The sequence below is a fragment of the Macaca mulatta genome, chromosome 13 (genome assembly GCF_049350105.2).
Source record: "Macaca mulatta isolate MMU2019108-1 chromosome 13, T2T-MMU8v2.0, whole genome shotgun sequence".
Lineage (NCBI taxonomy): Eukaryota > Metazoa > Chordata > Mammalia > Primates > Cercopithecidae > Macaca > Macaca mulatta.
The window spans coordinates 55783373-55803729 of record NC_133418.1 but is presented as its reverse complement, the minus strand read 5'-3'; the positions used below and the strand labels follow the sequence as shown (position 1 = coordinate 55803729).

The 20357-nt window shown below is 37.7% G+C and overlaps 1 protein-coding gene across 1 annotated transcript; it reads left to right on the top strand.

The window, feature by feature from the left end:
* The first annotated feature begins 10917 nt into the window (after positions 1–10917).
* On the top strand, positions 10918–17439 carry GKN1 (gastrokine 1). Its single transcript, XM_015112594.3, has 6 exons — positions 10918–11055; positions 13862–13915; positions 14004–14141; positions 15349–15459; positions 16387–16534; positions 17191–17439. The coding sequence occupies exons 1-6, from the start codon at positions 11002–11004 to the stop codon at positions 17283–17285; spliced, it is 600 nt and encodes a 199-aa protein (XP_014968080.3). The 5' UTR covers positions 10918–11001; the 3' UTR covers positions 17286–17439.
* The last annotated feature ends 2918 nt before the right edge of the window (positions 17440–20357 follow it).

Here is a 20357-nt window from a genome sequence, read left to right as displayed (position 1 = left end):
TATGGCAGGATGTTGAAATTATCAAATAGGGAAATTAAAAATAACTATGACTACAATGCTAAGAGTGCTATTGGAAAAAGTAGACGACATGCAAGAGCAGATGGGTAATGTAAGCAGAGAGATGGCAACTCCAAGAAAGAATCAAAAGGAAAAAGCATAAATCAAAAACACTGCAACAGAAATGAACAATGCCTTTGATGAGTTCATTGATAGATTGGACATGCAAGGTGAAAGAGTAAGTGAACTGGAAGGTATGCCAATAGAAACTTCTCAAATTGAAATACAAAGAGAAGAAAAAATTTTAAAAATGAACAGTTATTTAAGAATTATGGAACATTTTGTAAAGGTGTAAAATATATATAACTGAAACACCAGAAGGGAAATAAAGAGAAAAAGGAGCAGAAGAAACCATTGAACTAATAATGGCCAAGAACATTCCAAATACAATGACAGACACCAAACCACAGATCCAGGAAGTTTAATGAAACTAAGCAGAATAAATACCAAAGAAATCTGCACCTGGGCATATCATATTCAAACTGAAAAAAAAAAAAAAAAACTCAAAGACAAAAAAGGAATCTTGGAAGAAGCCTGGAGAAAAAAAACAAAAAACAAAAAACACCATACTCATAAAGGCAAAAGGATAAAATTACACTGGTTGTCTCTCAGAAATCATGCAAGCATAAAGACATTAGAGTGAGATATTTAAAGTGGTAAAAGAAAAAAATCACTGATTGAGAATTATACATTCAGCAAAAATTATCCTTAAAAAAATGAAGGAGAAACAAAGACTTTCTTAGACAAGCAAAAACTGAAGAAATGTATCATCAGCAAACCAGCCCTCTAAGGAAATATCAAAAGAAGTTTTTCAGGCAGAAGGAAAAGGATATAGGTCAGAAATTCAGATCTGCATAAAGAAAAAAAAAGCATCCAAGGAGAAATACATGAAGGTAAAATAAAATCTTTCATTTTTACTATTCTTAATTGATCAATATTTATTCAAAGTAATAATAGTAACTGTATTTTGAGATTATAGCATATGAATAAGTAAAATGAATGGCAGCATGTTATAAAGGATAGGAGGGAGGAACTGGAAGTACTCTGTTGAAAGGTACCTGTCCTTCCCATGAAGCAGTAGAGTGATTTTTGAAAGTAGATCTAGATTAGTTGTGAATGCACATTGTAAAATCAGCAATCACTAAGAAACTTCTTAAAAGGTATAACTGATATGCTAACAGAGGAGAGAGAATTGAATCATATAAAATCCTCAGCTAAAACCAGAGAAGACAAAAAAGAGAGGAAGAAAAACAGAAACAAAAAACAAATGGAATGAACAGAGAAATTATAGCCATGATAGATATTCATCCAACTATATCAAGAATCATTTTAGATGTGAATAATCTAAATACATCAAGTAAAAGACAGAAAGTGGCAGAGTTAATCTGGCTCATGCCTGTAATCCCAGCACTCTGGGAGACTGAGGCGGGTGGATCACCTGAGGTCAGGAGTTCAAGACCAGACTGACTAACATGGAGAAACCCTGTCTCTACTAAAAATACAAAATTAGCTGGGCATGGCGGCACATGCCTGTAATCCCAGCTACTCGGGAGGCTGAGGCAGGAGAATCGCTTGAACCCAGGAGGCAGAGGTTGCAGTGAACCAAGATCATGCCATTGCACTCCAGCCTGGGCAACAAGAGCAAAACTCCATCTCAAAAGTAATAATAATAAAACAAAAAATAACACCGAACTGTATGTTGTCTATAAGAAATTCACTTTAAATATAAAGACACAGAGAGGTTAAAAGTAAATGAGTGAAGAAAATACACCATCTAACACTAATCAAAAGAAAACTGAAGCACCTATATTGATTTTAGACAAAGTGAACTTCAAAATAGAGATAATTATCAGGGATAAAGAGAGGCATCACATAATTATAAAGGATTTAGTTCTCCCAGAATATATAACAATCCTTAACGGGTATCTACCTAAACCAGAGTATCAAAATATGTGAGATGAAAACTAATAGAGCTGGGAAATCTTTGTACCTCCCAACCAATTTTGCTATGAACCTAAAATGGCTCTAAAATTAAAGTCTATGTTTTAAAAACTGATAAAACTGCAAAGAGAAATGGACAAAACACTGTTATAGCTGGAGACTTCAATACCCCTCTTCCAAGCACTAATAAGTCAAGTAGGCAGAAAAGCAGTAAGGGTATTGTTAAACGAAACAGTTTCACCAATAAATTGTATCTAATCAACATTTATAGAATACTTCATTGAATAACGGCAGAATAGACATTTTTCTCAAGCTTCCATGGAACATTCACCGAGATAGATCACATACTGGGCCACAGGACCCACATTAACAAATTTAAAAGAATATAAATCATACAAAGTGTGTTCTCAGATCATGATGAATTTACATTACAAATCAATAACAGGAAGATAATTGAAAAATCCCCCCAAATTTGAAGACTAAACAGCACGTTTCTAAATAACACAGGAATCAAAGAAGTCACAAGATAAGTTTTGTTAAAATATGATAAAAAGTTAACAGTGATTATTTCTGCATAGTAGGATGATATGTGTCAATTATTCTTTGATTATTTTTATGTTTTCTACAATTTCTTTTGAGTTACTTTTATGCTCAGAAAAGAATTTTAGATGGTTTTTTAAAATAGATATTTAAAAGAATTTAAAGGCTATAGTTATCCTTTGTGAATCAATTTGACAATAGCTGAGGTATCATTTTGATTGACTCAGATTAAAATAAATAGAAATAACAGAAAAACAGCATGTTTGAGAACTAACAAAAATAATTTGGTTTGGAGTTTATTTTATTTTGAAATACGATTATTAAATACATCTAATGTACACAACAAATAAAGCCTGAAGCTCAGTAGGGTTGGACCTGTTTTTCCATCTCATATGGGTGGCTCAAGTATTTAGAATAAAGGAGGTCACACAGGAAGAATGCAAAGGATGAAAAAAAGAAGACCAAGGATGGACTCCAACGCCAACATTGAAGGGAAAGATGAAAGAGAAGAAAGCAAATGTTGAGATGGTAGAAGGAGCAGTTGAAGTACAAATGGCAGAAAGGGATGTCACAGAAGTAAAGAAATGAGAGAATTTTTTAAAATAAGGGAATTGCAGGATCAAAAAGTACAAAGAAGTTAGATGAGTACTGAAAAGACAGCAGCATGTCAGCAATTTTGAAGTTAGGCTCTTTGTCTTCCTCACTTTGGTCTCACCAATACTGGAGCCCAGTTGCAGTGGGTTGAGCCATGATGGTAGGTGGGGAAGTAGAATCAGAAAACGTATGTGATTTTTTTAAGGGATGTAAAGAGAAGGGGAGATATAAGGTCTCCATTTGTGAGGAAAGTAGACTTAAGGGAAAGTTTTTATGTTTTGCTTTATTTTGTTAGTATTGAGAAAATTTGGCCATACAAATCAAAAAGAAGCAGCAAACCATAAAGGAAGAGACTGAAGTTTGAGAAAAAAGACAGCTATTTGATTGAGGAAGATGAAAATCAGAGATAGAAATGTTGGTCTTAGAAATGATATATTAAGAACATATTCCTCCAAGATGAGAGGGAATGAAGTTTGGGTGAAGACAAAATGGAAGATGGAGGGATGACAGTTCAAGAAGCCTGATACCTTTGAGTTTCTGCATGTAATAGGCTATTAGGTTGAAAATCGGAGTGACAGAGAGGACTTGGATAATCTGGCAAGGATTTGAACAGTCACTGGAGGGAAGAGGGAAGAAGCTGGCGACAGGTCATGAAAAGCTGAGTTCCACTGATGACAGGTCCAATAAGAATCAGTTTTAAGTTTAAATTATTTTCTATATTGGCTCCCACCCAAGAAGAGAGAAGGGGGTTTTCTGGGAAATTGGCCTCTTCTAGATTTGAGAAAAGTGGTAAACATTAGTACAACCTTTTTTGTATCAGAATTTCATTTGAGGGCAGGAAGTGTGCTGGACACAAGTAGTGTGAGTTCTGTCTCAAGAAACTCACAGCCCAGCACTTTGGGAGGCCAAGGTGGGTGAATCATCTGAGGTCAGGAGTTCGAGACCAGCCTGGCCAACTTGGGGAAACCCTGTCTCTACTAAAAATACAAAAAGAAAATAGCCAGGCATTGTGGCGGGCACCTGTTATCCCAGATACTCAGGAGGCTGAGGCAGGAGAATCGCTTAAACCCGGGAAGTGGAGGTTGCAGTGAGCCAAGATTGCACCATTGCACTCCAGCCTGGGCAACAAAAGTGAAACTCTGTTGAAAGAAAGAAAGAGAGAAAGAGAGAGAGAGAGTGAGAGAGAGAGAGAGGAAGGAAGGAAGGAAGGAAGGAAGGAAGGAAGGAAGGAAGGAAGGAAGGAAGGAAGGAAGGAAAGAAGGAAGGAAGGAAGGAAATTAAGGAAAGAAGGAAATTAAGGAAGGAAGGAAGGAAATTAAGGAAGGAAGGAAGGAAGGAAGGAGACTCACAGCCTAATAGATATCCAGAGATTCCATCATATATCATCTCTATATACATTCTATTTCAAGGTGAGTCATGAAATTCTAAATAATAAAGTATATTTACATTTCTAAAAAGTATATACTTATTTATACACTTGCCTTTCTATGTGCCTGATGGTCCTTTATGAAAAAGCTAAATCAAATTGAAAGGTGTGTCAATTATGAAAAAGTTAAGTGACTACGTTTTTAGGGAAACACCCATGGCCACTACCTAAAATATTAATTTACTGGGAGGAGCTCAAGGCTATTTAAACGTGTGGGTGTGGAAAAGAGAAAAGAACCTTCAGACATGCAGGGAAGTATTGGGCCAAAGAGAAAGGGAAGTTTCGAGTGGCAACTGGTGACGATTAAATTCCTGTAATATCTTGATCTCAGTATGTAGTAAATTGTAGGTTTTTGATAAGTTAGGTAATCCTGAGTCAATTTTTTCTCTATCTAACTGTGATTAAATGAGATATTTAGCAACCCCAAAAGCAAACCTGAGAGTGTTAAGAATGCCATAAGACAGTCTCCTCACAACTACTGAACCTCCTGTTCACACCACCTGACTCTGCTGCTCCTCTAGGCTGGAGTGGCCTGACCCCCTCTCTCTCTCTATCTATGTCAGTCTATCCCACAGGACTCAGCCAAGGCCTGTCTGCTGCATGAAGCCTCTGTAACCACTCCAGCTAAGAGATGGCACATTCTTTTAAATGTCTGTCTCTACCGCTCATTTGGCATAAAGGAAAGAACACAGGCTCCAGGGTTATGTGAATTCATCACTCCATTCTTACCCGCCATGTAACCTTGGACAGGTCAAAGCCTCTCAAAACCTCACCCTCTTCCCATCTTGCTTTGGTGCGTCTATACTATGTGTGTGTCTTGCCTCCCATCAGGACTAGCTATGCAATTTGCAATGTCCAATGCAAAATGAAAATGTGGGCCCCCTTGTTCAGATAGCAGGGAAAAAAAGCTTTTTCCTTTCATCCATAGGTTCTCTCTTTCTCTCAACTTGTGACAGTGTTTTTGATGTGCTATTTATTGTCACACACTCCCTTGGGCATAGGGATTTTTGCAACATAAGTGACTCCTGCAACTCAGCATCTGGGTGTATGTGTCTGACCTTAACGCTTCCTGTACCTGTAGCCATGTACTACCAGTAGAGAGAAGTAGAAGAGTGGTGATCAAGAGCCCATCCAGAGAGGTGGGCATGCAGGACCACGTGTGAACCAAGGCTCCAAGCAGGAAGAATGCAAAGGATGAAAGAAATGCTCCGTTGTCCTATTCGCTCCACTTAGAAAACACAAATTCAAAAATAAGAGTATTAGGATTTTCAAGGTGGCAACTGCAAAGCACTAAACCCAAGTGTGGGGCTCTCTTCCAAGTGTGGGCCCTCTGCAACTGCACTAGTCACACATCTACAAAGCCAGTCCTACCTCTCATATAGATTTCAGGATCTTGGAGTGTGAACATAGTTTGTTTTACATCTTTAAATCTTCTGTAGCACTTGTGCTTAATTGGGGCATGGCATTAGCTGCAGCATGCCTATTGCTATTAATGGGCTATTTTTCAATATGAGAAAATGAGTGGGGGATATTAGGCCCAGTGACCCATTTCTGAGCAAGCAAATGATAGAACTTTCCTGGCCTGGATGAGAGGTTTTTATTGAAATCCAGTGGGACCTCTGAAGGAAAAGCACACTCCAGAATGAATCCTGATGGATGCATTTTATTAAGCATTTCCAGGAATTACAGACTAAGAATGTAGGTAGGGAGAAAGCATAATTGAATAAACATGGAAACTCAAAATTCCCTGAGGCACCCCTGAGGATCCAATGTCACCATCTGAAGATGTGTTCTTTCAGAAGTGAAAAGATTGCATATGTGTGTATTATGTTCTATGTAAGACGTAGAAAAGGAAACCAGCTCTGACCGGTCACCCTACAGAAAGCTCGAGGATTCACAAAACTGTGCTTCATTGTTCACTGGCCTTAGGGCAAGGCCTTTACTTTGGCCTCTTCTGCCAGGGAAGCCGCGGTGTGGCGGCCCAGGGTCCTCGCAAGGCCCTGGCACTAGGCACTGCTCTGCCAGCACTAGCACTTTGGTTCCAACCATTTGGGATCTTATTCTCATCTTTTAATGAGCAGTTTAGTCATTTCCCAGCCTCACTGCTGTTATTTAATGAACACACCACCAGTATGAGTGCTTTTACACCATTATTTCTAAACCGCTTCCATATGAACACTGAACAAAGTGTAGTGTTATTTATTTCTGGATTAGCCAGGAGGTAATTATAAAGCAACATGTTGCGATCACTTTGTGATTTCTATTCCTTATATGGGCATATTTTCTTTAAATCTTTTTCAGAACAGAAGTGTTTAACCAGGCTTGATTGTCCTTCACGATGATAAAAATGAAGTTATTGGTCAATATGGTCTTTACTTCTACTTTCATATATTTTATACACATGATGCAATTACTCAGGAGATCTTCTTTTAGCAAGATTTTTCCAAACCCCATTTATATCACTCTATCACTCAAGGTAACAACTAATCTTAGGCATAATATATCACTGCCTGCCTCTGAGGGGATCCAGAAGGTTTGGCAAATGCAATTGAACAGACATACAAGCAGCCCCAGAAAGCCAGAGTTATATGTATTTTGGAAGGCAGTGGTCCCAGAGGAAACAACAAAAATATCTGTTCAGTAATGCAAAGTGCTCCCTCCACTCTGCTGTAATTCGAAAAGAATTTCTCCCCTATACAAAAATAATTATGTATTAAGTTTGGATTTTCTGGAACTTGAAGCTTCTCTAGCAATAACTATTAAAATGTTATTTTACATGTTTCTATCGCTATTTTTCAGATGTGTCATTCCTAGCCATAAGTACATATGGAGCCTTTACTAAGGGTGTGTCACTGCTGCAAGCACCAAGGCTGTAGTCACCGGAACCATCGTAAGAGTCTTAGCTACGGGCTGGGAAATCAAGACCAGGGAGGGGCCGAAATTTCTCCACAGTGAAGTGTATTCAGACCTCATAATGAACCACTTGACTTGGGACCATCAAAAGGACCATCAGACTGGTGTGCAGTTTGCTCAGAAAGACAAGAGTAAAGGCAAGGAGACTGAAATAGAGTCTCTGCATGAAGGCACTTCCACACTCAAACAAATAAATTATCATTTGCAGGCAAATGGACTAAGGCCAGTTGAGTCCTAACTATCAGAAAATGGAGCAAGAATGAAAAGGAAGCCAAGGTTACTAAAGGCTTCATAGGTATTAATGACCACTAGGTCAGCCCATTAACAGGTCTGTACAGAGACGGAATCTTGAATAAGAATCTTTAATGATTAAAATGTGCCGTACAGGCAAACATTCCCTTCCACTCAGAGAACAAGAAGGAATGTGAAAAGTCTGATTTCTGTGGGAAAGCACTTTGGTTCCACCCATTTGGGATCTGATTGACATCTTTTAATGAGCAGTTTAGTCCTTTGCAAGCCTCCCTCCAGTTGCACACAGGAGCATATTGCACATGGGATGTATCCCATCTGCTCCACACGGAGGGAGTTTCCACTGAGCACAACACAACAGGGTGTGGAGTGGAATGAAGCCTTGGGTGTGTGTGCATTGTGAGATAAAATGACGATAGGGGCTTGTTTCTTGGCATGGCCCGGCGTCAATCTCTGTAGGCAGGGCAGGCTCTATTTACCCATGGGCTGGTTTGTTCCACACTAACCCCAAGCCACAGAGGTCACACCATCAACTGGGACTCCCTCAATGTGTCACCACAGCCAGTGTAGGGCAGCCCTTCTCAGGCTGGCACCAAAATCAGAAATGACTAAATATAACACACTTTTTATCCTGTAGCTTAACATCTCCTTTACGCAAGTCAAATTTTTATAAGAAGCCTACTGAGCACCATATATTTGTCTGCATATTTTAGATTCTGTGGAGGTGACCACAACCATTGGTATGTTCTGTCTTCCTGGGAAGACATTCTTCTTCATGGGAAGAATGAAACACAAAACACAGTTCTCAGGTCTAAAGTCTTGCTCATGTTTCATTAGGACTTTTGGCCTTGGATGAGACCAGGATTGAGGTGAGGGTTGACCCCCACCTCGACTCCCACACTCCCTCTCCCTCAACCTCCCACACCACACAAAGTACAGAAAAAGAGGTTCTTCTAGTTGTAGAGACATTGAAGTAACAATATTGTATAAAGGAGGAATTTCTTCTCTTTTACCCACAGGAAACCTAAGGTCTAAAGAAAAAAATAAATGACTCATTGAAAGATGGGAAAATAGAATCTAGGTCTCCTGGCTTCCAGCTTCATCCAGTAGCTCTCCAAATGGATTTTCAAATCCAGGGTGCATCCTCAGAGGAAGCACAATTATTTCAGTAAGGCAGGGGGTGCCCAGAGTTGTTATTAGATGTTAGGACAAATAAATAAGAGAAAAAGGGAAAGCAATCAGGTTCTGTAGACAACTAAGATGAGAAGAATCTGGATGAAACATAGATTTTTTCCCCTATAAATTTCTTAGCCCATTTGATGTGTGAACGTGAATTGTCAGTGTCTGAGGGGGGCATTATTGGACACTGAACTCTACCTATGTATCTATGTATGTGTATGTACCTATATGTATGTCTATATATGTATGCATGTATGTATGAATGTATCTATCTATCTATCCATCTGTCTGTCTATCTGTCATGGAACATCTTCCAGGCCAGCATTTCACAGGTCCACTGCAGAACTTCAGGCCCTTGTCTTTGGTATGACATGCAAAATGTGTGCTGGGCACTGCACCTGTGTACCAAGATGACTACCAGTGGCTGAGTTTAAACGTAGAGACCATGCTGCCTACTCATTGACTTCTCAGTGACATGAAGTTTCCTAAAGCAGATGAAGGCCTCTTCACACATGTCTGCCCCTTACCCCGGGCTTATTACCTTATGTGGATAAAGAGCGAGTTTAAAAGAAATCAGTGGACACATTTAAAAATATCAGTAATATCTCACTGCAGCTGTTCTAATCCATTCCTACCAACATTTTTGAAGAGATGTTGATAGCAAATCAAGCTTTATAACCATGTGATCCCATCTTATGGTTTCAATCCATGCACAGGAGGAAAATTGTGGGCACGAAGTTTCCAAAGGGAAAATTTATAGATTGGTAGTTAATGAAATACAGTTTTCCTCTTTGGTAAATTTAATTTACTAGCTTCTCTGTATAGGAAGAAGCAGGAAAAAAATTAAAACCAACTCACCTCCAAAACTGTTTTGAGCTTTTACTTGTCTGCCCAATTGACAGTTTCTACTCTCTGCTTTTGATGAAAATATTTTTTATTATTTTAATGTAACTTCTGAAAACTAAATTATCTAGAAGCAAATAAAAAGATATTTCTTTTATAGTTCCCAGAAGAAAAAAACAAACACTAGGAAAGTTCTATCTAGCAGGTGGGGGAGATGTGATGGAGACAGTGATATTTGAGCTGAGCCTTGAACAATGAACAGGGGTCTACCGAGAGAGGCTAGGGGGTGGCCCTCCACGATAAAACAACAGCACGTACAAAGGCATGGAGGCATACACATCTTGACTTTTCCGGGAATGGTGGGAGTGCTGGTGAAGCTAGAATATAGGTACATAGCATAAAGTGGCAGATGGGAAGCCTTTGGAAATCTTATTACAAAGGACGCTGGATGCCATTCCAATGACTTTGAACTTTCTGTAGGCTGCCAGTGAAATTTCCAAGCATGATAGAGTCATGTCTATCTATGCACTTCAGAAAGACAACCTCAGGGTTAATGAAGAAAATGCATTGGAATATAAGAAACTGACGACCAGAGTGATCAATTGCATGACTGTTGTGAAAGTCCAGGTGAGGGGAGCTGTGGGCACGGTCAGAGTTGAGAGGCATTTCAGAGATAAAATGACAGTAACTAACTGGATGTGAGGCTGAGAAAAAGGGCTGTACCAGACACATGGTGCTATCATTAAGTGAGCTCAACATTGCAGAAAAGGGATAGGTTTGGTGGGAGTTGCTCACAGAACATGTTTAGCCTAAGCAAAACCATAGCCATGGGCTCAGATAAAAGTTAAGAAGAGGAAACCATTCCTATATTCCTATAGGAGCTGCTATCTGGAAGGCCTAGTATACCCACAGCTTTTCGACTGTGATTTTGTTTGATTTTAGGGACTATTCTTTTTCTGAATCTGAGCAATGTTAACGTGTAAAATACTCACACCCACAGCTTCAGTTGGGTGAGAAGTTATCATAAATTATATTGAGTTTGTTGTGATACCTTCAGCTTCAACAAGTGATGAGTCAGGTCAACTCCACGTGAAAGTTCCTTGCTAAGCATACAGATATTCTGAAAGGTTTCCTGGTACACTGGGTCATGGCACAGATAGGAGAAATTGAGGATGATAAGTCTTTGACCCCACCTGGTAACACCTAGTTTGAGTCAACCTGGTTGAGTACAAATATGAGAAGTCTTCTCACTCAGGTCCATGCTTGCCTGCTCCTCTGTCCACTGCTTTCGTGAAGACAAGATGAAGTTCACAGTGAGTAGATTTTTCCTTTTGAATTTACCACCATATAGTTGGGGACTGTCAATATTCTCAGATTTAGGAGGTCTGCTTCTTATGGCATCATCATGGAAAATTTGTTTTAAAAAAATTCTCTTTCAAACACATGGACACAGAGAAGGGAACAACACACACCAGGTCCTATTGTGGGGTGGAGAGTGAAGGGAGGGAACTTAGAGGATGGATCAACAGGGGCAGCAAACCACCATGGCACACATATACCTATCTAACAAACCTGCACGTTCTACACATATATCCCTTTTTTTAAAAGAAGAAGAAATAATGAAAAAAATCTTTTTTCTATTTATGTAATCATGGCATTTATGAGCATCTCTATAGAGAAGGATAATTGTGCTGATATTAGACAGCTGTCTGAGCACCTTACACTGACTTATTTTTAACAAAATGACTTTCTGCATCACCTGATTCTGGTCTCCATGCAGGGTAAGCAGTCCCTAAGCCCTAGAAAGTCCCTGATCATCCCTCATTCTTGAATTTCTCCTTTTACCAAAATTCTTGAGCATGTTCAGGCAAGATGAAAAGCGTATTATCAAAATAAGTGGGTGAGATAGACTTCTTGTCACATTTGTTACAGTAAAATGGGTCTGCAAGAAAGAAAGATTTGCCTTGTTCTCTAGCATGGCCATTTATTTAAGAAAGCATCTGAAACATGAAGCTACCACAGCATCTCTCCTGTGGTTCCAGGCAGAAGTCTGAGGGTCTAGGAGGAGGTGGACTGAGAAATTCAGCCAAAGTAACTAGTAGTGCTGGGTTTCTCACAACAGGATGCAAAGGGGCTGGAATCAGATGACTGTTTTCATGTTTCAACATTCTACGCACTGGAAAACGTTACGGCAGACTCTACTTTATAATGGGGCTGCAAATGTAAAATGATTATCTAGAGCTAGGTCCTCTTAATAGCAGCAAAGTTTAAAAGGGTCAGAGGGAGATCCAGACACAGGTTAGATCTGATTTCTCTCCTAGTTCTGCTGTGAACAAGAGGTATAAGTTTGGCCAACTCAACCCCTGAAGCTCAGTTACCTTATCTGTAAAATGACTGCATTGTACTAGTTGTTCTCTAAAATTTCTTCTGCCTCTGACTTTTTAGGAGACTAATTTTTAACTCCTTTTTAAGCTATTGGGAGAAATTTTTAATTTTTTTTTTAAATTACCTTGACTCTCTAGAGCAGGTCTCAAAACTATTTTGTCCCAGGCAGAGGAAATGAGACTAGGTACCCAGAAGGAGGCACCCTGCATAAAAGCTCTGTGCTCTGACAACCAGTATCAGGGACCCTGTAACAAATAATTAAACCAGGTCTCCTGGGACACTGCTAGTGGCATCGCCCCTGCTGATCACTCTTGCCAGCCAGGCACTCTATCCTTGCTTTCTCATCATCGGCATCCAACCTGCCTACTAATCCATTGCTGTGGAAAGTCTTTTTTTAATAAAAAGATTATTTCTATTAGGAAGAAAACATCCCATGTTAAATAGGAAAATTAACTGAAATCATTTTCAGATGTGATTTTTAGAAGTTATAGCCATTTCAAACCATAGTATTCATTTATACTATGCTATTTATTGTAAAACTTATTCTTTTTTTTTTCCAAAGAAAATAAGACAGTTTGCTTTATTTTAAAACAGTAACTTTCTTATATTGGGGCACTGACCAAAATTCAATACTGATACAAACATGTTTCCTAGGAGGTCAAAATATGAGCCAGGTGAATTTTCTGATTTTCACTAAAGAGAGAATTTTAAACCTTATAAAACAATTAGAAACAAGTGAGTGAGAGGTAAACATCAACAACCTGTGTAACATAAGCCACAGTACAAATTTAAGCTGAATAACCAAGCCCTGTCAGTTACCCCAAATCATTTTTGTTAATATTTAGGAGAATGCACATATTTTCAATAACTTAAAAGTGAATCTTTACTCCCACCTCTTAATACTCACAAGAAGTATAACTTTCTTCTTTTACTAGATTTAAATAATCCAAATATCTATTCAAGGTAGGATGCTCTGGCATTAACTATAGCTGAGTTTATCCGAAATAGAAAAATCATGAAGACTTATAAGGCATTTAAAAAATAATCATTTATAGCAAGTCCTTGAAAGCCCTAGATAAGAAAGGCAGTTCTCTACTTTCTAATAACACCTATGGTTTATATTACTTAATGTATTTGAACAAAACAGCATTCTGACCAATGATAATTTATAGGAAATTCATTTGCCAAGTATATGTTTTATTATAAAGTTAATATTTTTACCAATCTTAAAAATTTTTAAACTCTATTCTGACATTTCCAGAAGTATTATCTTAGCAAAGTCACCTTTATGATGCCACTTATTAAACTGAAGAGAAACAAGATGGTACATTTCGGGTTTTACTTAAAAAGGGATTTGATTCAATAATTTGATTGATCACTACTTGAAAATTACATTTTCTTCCTCAGTACTGGATGGCAATGAGATGAAAGCAGCTTTCCTGGCTCTCAACTTCCCTTCTTCATCAATTTTTCCAGTTTTTCATAGGACCTATGCTAAAAATTCTAAAACTATATATCACATTAATATAACTACTTACAATTAATCAGCAATTTCACATTATCATTAAAACTTTTATGGTTAAAAAATGCAAGGTAAGAGAAGAACAAAACACATCAAACTAGAACTGAACACATTGGTAAAATAAGTGAATATTTTTTATAAGCTTGGATAGAGAAAGAAAGAAGATGTAATTTTGCCATGTAACAGCAGATCATTGTTATTTGCCATTTCAGATTGTCTTTGCTGGACTTCTTGGAGTCTTTCTAGCTCCTGCCCTTGCTGACTATGTAAGTCTCACCTTTTCAAGTTTGCTACCAAAATGCACTTGCAAATAAATGTGGTACTAAATCACTCTCAATCCCTTGTAAACTTCAGAATATCAACGTCAGCAATGACAACAACAATGCTGGAAGTGGGCAGCAGTCAGTGAGTGTCAACAATGAACACAACGTGGCTAATGTTGACAATAACAATGGATGGAACTCCTGGAATTCCATCTGGGATTATGGAACTGTACGTAGCCAACATGCAATTTTCACTTTATTGTTTAAAAATAGGATTTCTTTTTAACAAAAAATGTGCATGCTAGCCATAAAGAAATTAAAAATAAATTCTAATTACACATAAGCATACAGTTATAAGTAAAGATGCCCATTTTGCCCATCCAATTTTGTTCCCTAGAGATAACTACTGTTAAGAATTATTGCATGATCAGTTAAAATTCAAACCAATAAACATTATGTTCAAGGGATTGCGTGTATATACAACAAATATGAACATCCTTTTGCCTTGCCTGCAGATATCCTAAATAATGTTACACAACATTACTGCTTCCAAAACTTAGCCTATCTCACTTTGTTTTCAAAGTAGGTTTTATGATCCCCTTCTAAAGAGATTGAAATTGACATTTCACCTAAAACTCAGGAAATGCAAATGACAGTATTAATTGGTAAGTGAGGAAAGAGAAAGAAAGAAAGAAGAAAGAAAAGAGAAAGAAAGAAAGAAAGAAAGAAAGAAAGAAAGAAAGAAAGAAAGAAAGAAAAGAAAGAAAGAAAGAAAGAAAGAAAGAAAGAAAGAAAGAAAGAAAGAAAGAAAGAAAGAGAAAGAAAGAAAGAGGAGGAGGAAGAGGAGGAGGAGGAGGGAAGGAAGGAAGGTGAGAAGGAGAGAAAAAGAAAGAAAGAAAGAAAGAAAGGGAGAGAAAAAGAGAAGGAAAGAAAAAGAGAATCAAAGAGAAGAGCAAAGAAAGGAACACTTAACACTAGTTAGGAGACTCAACTCTGCAATTATCAGCTATATATTTAACAAACTTTATACTTTTAAATAACAAAGGCTTCATTGTTTCCATTTTATCTGGTCAATTGGAAAAATAATTTTTGTCTTACCTGTCTCCGTGAAATGTGAGGATCAAAGGAGACTAAAACATGATAGCTTTTAAAGTCTATTTCAGTAAAACAGACGTATATAGAGGGGTTTTCATCATACGAGAACCTGAAAATAAAGCAAACCAGTCAGATGCTCAGTTTCTGCCCTCACAGAATTGTAGTTTGTCCTCACAAATGTCAGCAATAAATATGATTGCCAAGCAGTGCCACATCCAGTGCTCTTATCCCAGCTCATCATGATCTTGGAGTTCCATTTCTCTCTGCTGGTGGAACTGACTTCTGATAAGAAAAGCTCCTCGGAGAATACATGTCTCACTATTTGCCATCTACTTTAACAGGGCTTTGCTGCAACCAGACTCTTTCAAAAGAAGATATGCATTGTGCACAAAATGAACAAGGAGGTCTTGCCCTCCATTCAATCCCTTGATGCACTGGTCAAGGAAAAGAAGGTAAAACTAAAAGGCTTTTTATTTTTGGTGAGGGGAGATGTTTTACAACCTTCAGTAAATAACGAGAAGATCACAGTCATTCCCTACTGACTACAGTATGTTGTTGTGTGCAGCACAAAGGGGAAGTTATTGGCGATTGCCTGAGGGAAGGCAGCTTCTGCCACATCAAATGCTGTGGCTCACACCTACCTCTACAACTGCTGAGCAAAGCACTTGAAACCTTGACTGTTAGAGGAGCGAAGCTCTGGTCACACCAATAGGAGCCCTCAGTACTTTGTGAAGGACATTTTTCTGCAAGAGTTGGTTAGGGTTATCAGATTTAGCAAATGAAAATAGAAGATATCCAGTTAGGTTTGAATTTTAGGTAAGCAGCAGGTCTTTTTAGTATAATATATCCTATGCAATATTTGGGATATAATAAAAAAGATCCATTGTTTATCTGAAATTCAAATGTAACTGGGTATTGTATATTTTGTCTGGCCATACTAATCCAGGTGAGTGGAAAGAAGAGATCCATAATGCTTTAACATGTTTGCCTGAGTTCATATTCCTATAACTGATAAATGCGTACCTTTCGTTGACAAGGTAGAGAAAATAAATAAACTGCATTCTCAGAAGATGATTATTACATAGTCCAATCCAAGGAATCTATGATGATCAAATGAGGTCCAAGTTTCAGAATAAATTTAGCCTCAGACTTCTGTTTTTATGAGAAGCTGAGGTTTCAAACCAGCTAAATCCGTTAGGACACACAAATGTTAAGATACACAGAAGAAGCTAGAAATGGCCTTCTTCATCTTGATTATGGAAAAATTTAGCTGAGTAATACTCACTGTTGGCCTTGAATACCCCTCAAGTCAACAAACCACTGGGCTTGGCATTCATTCTCTCCCATTCTTCCCTTCTACCTGTCTTTTCCACACTCAGCTTCAGGGTAAGGGACCAGGAGGACCACCTCCCAAGGGCCTGATGTACTCAGTCAACCCGAACAAAGTCGATGACCTGAGCAAGTTAGGAGAAAACATTGCAAAGATGTGTCGTGGGATTCCAACATACATGGCTGAGGAGATGCAAGGTGAGTAGCATCCCTACTGTGCACCCCAAGTTAGTGCTGGTGGGATTGTCAGACTATCCTCACGCGTTTTCATAGTGGGCACCAGTGATGCAGGGATGGTCATCAAGGCCAACATTTGTTCAGTGCTTGCTCTGTGCCAGCTGCTGTTCTATGTGCTTTAAGTGCATTAATTCAATTGGTTCTTCACAGCAATCTTATAGGTTCTATTTTAATCCTACTTTATGGATAAAGAAATTGAGGTACAGAGAGGTCACAAAATCCTTGCCTGGGTCAATTCCAAGCATTTTGGCTCTGGATTCTGTGCTCTTAAATACGGAACACTGCCTTTCAGGTGTGAATCAAGAGTAGACTCAAGTCATATTCAAAAGAATGCATGAATGGCTAAATGAAAAGAGAATGCTAATAGAATCTATTAACTTTCTATAACTTGGACAATCACTGAATTGTCATTCAAAGAATAGCTGCACAAAAACAAAGTGTCTACCTAGGGACCTAACTTAACAGCAGTTTTCCAGATCTCTGAATTGATTGATTTCATTACAACAGATAGATAAACCTTGACATTAATGCATAGCTAGTTTGGAAACCCCAATCCCCTGCAAGAAAAGAGTCCTTGAATAAACATTAATATAGGCTTCTTCTTTTCTCTTTATTAGGGGCAAGCCTGCTTTTTTACTCAGAAAACTGCTTCACAACCAATATACTATGGATTGTGAACATTTCCTTCTGTGGAGAAAAGGTGGCGTCCTAAACAGCTTTTTAAAACCACTATGGATTTAGTCATCTGAATATGCTGTGCAGAAAAAAATATGGGCTCTAGTGGTTTTTACCTTGTCATTCTGAATTTTTTCTCTACTAGTTATGTTTAGTTTCTTTAAGTTTCAATAAAATCATTTAGCACTGAATTCCGTGTATACTCACATTTCTTACGATTTCTTATGACTTGGAATGCACAAGATCAAAAGTGCCATGTGGTGGTGGCAAGTTGTTGAAGTGCATTAGACTCAACTGTTAGCCTATATTCAAGACCTATCTCCTGTAAAGAACCCCTTCAGGTGCTTCAGACACCACTAACCACAACCCCGGGAATGGTTCCAAGACTCTCCGACTGCTCTGAAGGCTACTCTATAGTTGTTGTGCACAGTAACGTTTCAGATCAGCAAGGACAGAAATTCACTCAGAGTCGCATAAGCCAGAAAGGGTGGTTTGTTGCAAAGATACAAGAATATCTCAAAAAATCTGAGAGCAAAAAAAGCAGCTGGTTATCAGAAAGACTACATACAACCAGGAACTCTGCTGACACCAAGACCCAAGTCTGCTTCTCTCCCTGAAGCCATGTGTTACCTCTTCTCTCGTCTTCTCTAAATTTTACTTCCCTCTTTTTCGCATATTGTAGATGGCTTTTTTTGCTCATGGCAGAGAATGGCTGAACCCAATTTTCAGCCTCATCTCCCATGTTTACATGTCTTTCCAGTTCAAGAGGTAATAACTCCAGTTGAATCCCAATTCCACTTTCCTTGATCCTGTTTGGCTCAAAGTTCACAACTTCACTGATGGCCAGGAGAGTGAAAGGTGTTAGAGAAAATAGAGACTCTAAATATTGTGTATTACAATATAAAACTGTTACTTTTTAAAAGTTGCTCCCATACATCTTTTTCAAATCCCCAGTACCATAGGGGAATATCTAATCCAGTCCCATGTCTTCAGGGAAATAGCCACAAATAATCCTAACAAACAAAACTAAAGACATTGATTCTCACCATTTGTAAAAATGCTAAAATTTACCAGTTTTTATTGGGATGAAACTGCTATATTTTTCCTCATACTGATGCTATTTCGTTACTGTTCACATGAAGTGTACTATGAGGTTAGTAGAACTTCCAAAATATTCTGAAGCCATGAGAGGTAAAAATTTATCAAAACTCCATCAAAGGTCATGGTCTTAGATAATTCCCTACTGTGGGTGAGAAAGAAATACAACTGTGACTCATAAACTGGATACAATGTCATGTACCTGACTTTTGGGAACTGGTAAATCCCATGTTTCTTAGAAGAATTGTCTAGCCCCTATTTCAGGATAAAAAATTAAATTCACTAGGAATATACAAAAATTCTACATTATATATACCTATCAAAATACATAATAGAAAAATTATAAGAATTGAGGAGACTTTAACAATTTCATTATCCTAGTTGAAGATTTTAACATACATCTTTCAATAAGCTATAAATGAAGCAGTTACAGATATAAAAAATGTTTAACACAATTAACAAGCTTATGTTAATGAACATATGTAGAACACTGCAGAATATATATCCTCTTAAGCATGTATGAAACATTTACGGCCGGGCGCAGTAGCTCACGCCTGTAATCCCAGCACTTTGGGAGGCCGAGGCGGGCGAATCACGAGGTCAGGAGATCAAGACCATCCTGGCTAACACAGTGAAACCCTGTGTCAACTAAAAATACAAAAAATATATATATATATATTAGCTAGGCGTGGTGGCGGGCACCTGTAGTCCCAGCGACTCAGGAGGTTGAGGCAGGAGAATGGCGTGAACCCGGGAGGCGGAGCTTGCAGTGAGCCGAGATCACCCCCCTGTACTCCAGCCTGGGCGATAGAGTGAGACTCCGTCTCAAAAAAAAAAAAAAAAAAAGAAAGAAAAAGAAACATTTATAAGTATTGGTCACTTGCTGAGACATAAATAAAATCTCAAAAAGCTCAAATATTGGCATCATAAGAGAAGAAATTTTTCTGACCTAATTTTAATTAGGATAAAATAAACATTTTTCTCTAAATAAAACCAAATTACCCATTTGTTTTGAAATCAGGTATACTAATTCTAAATAACACAAACACTAACAAAAATTCATGAATAAAAGTAAAACACATTTAGAACTGTGCAGTAATGAAAACACTGCATATAAAACCTTATGAGTAGCAGCTATAGCAATGTGTAGTCAAAAACTGGTAGCCTTAAATCTTCATTTTATAGAAGAATGGCTGAGCATTGAGTTAGGCCTTCAGTTTTACAAATGAGGGATAAGCATAATGTATACAAAATACATGTGAGGAAAGAAATAATATTGACAATTCAGAAATTAATAAAATTGAAAACAAATGTACAATAGTAGTAAAGGAATGGGGTCAACAGTTTATAAACTTCACAAGAGAAAATTCCAGACCAAGATGGTTTTTACAGGCAATCTAACAAATATTGAAGATACAAATTACTTTAAGCGTATACAAACTATTCAAGTGTATAGGGGGAAAACAAAACCAGGAGTACTTCCAACTCATTTCGTAAGAATATTATTAACTTGATTTCAAAACCTGACATGGATTGTATGAAAAAGTGAAATTAAAGAGTAATCTCTGTCATAAATATAGATGCAAAATTTCTTAACGAGATAATTACAAATCAATTGGGCAATGTACACAAAAGATAATATAGCATGATTAAGTTGGATGTGTCATAGCAATCCAAGTTGTTTTGATCATAGGAAATAATGTAATTTGCTGCATTAAAAGACAAAAATTTTATGATGTGTCTCAATAGCAACAAAAAATACATAGTAAATTTGAACATTCATTATTAAAAGAAGTAATTCTTAGAAAACTAGGAATCAGAAGAAACTTCATTAAACTACTGAATGTTTAATTCAGTAGTTAAACATTTGTTTGGATCATCCCCTCCAAAAATCTACTGTATCGTATAAAGCAACAAAAGCATTCCTATTAAAAAAAAAAAAAGAAGATGCCTGCCATCACAATTTCTAGAAACATTTTACTGAAAGTTTTTAAAGCAAGAAAATAAACAA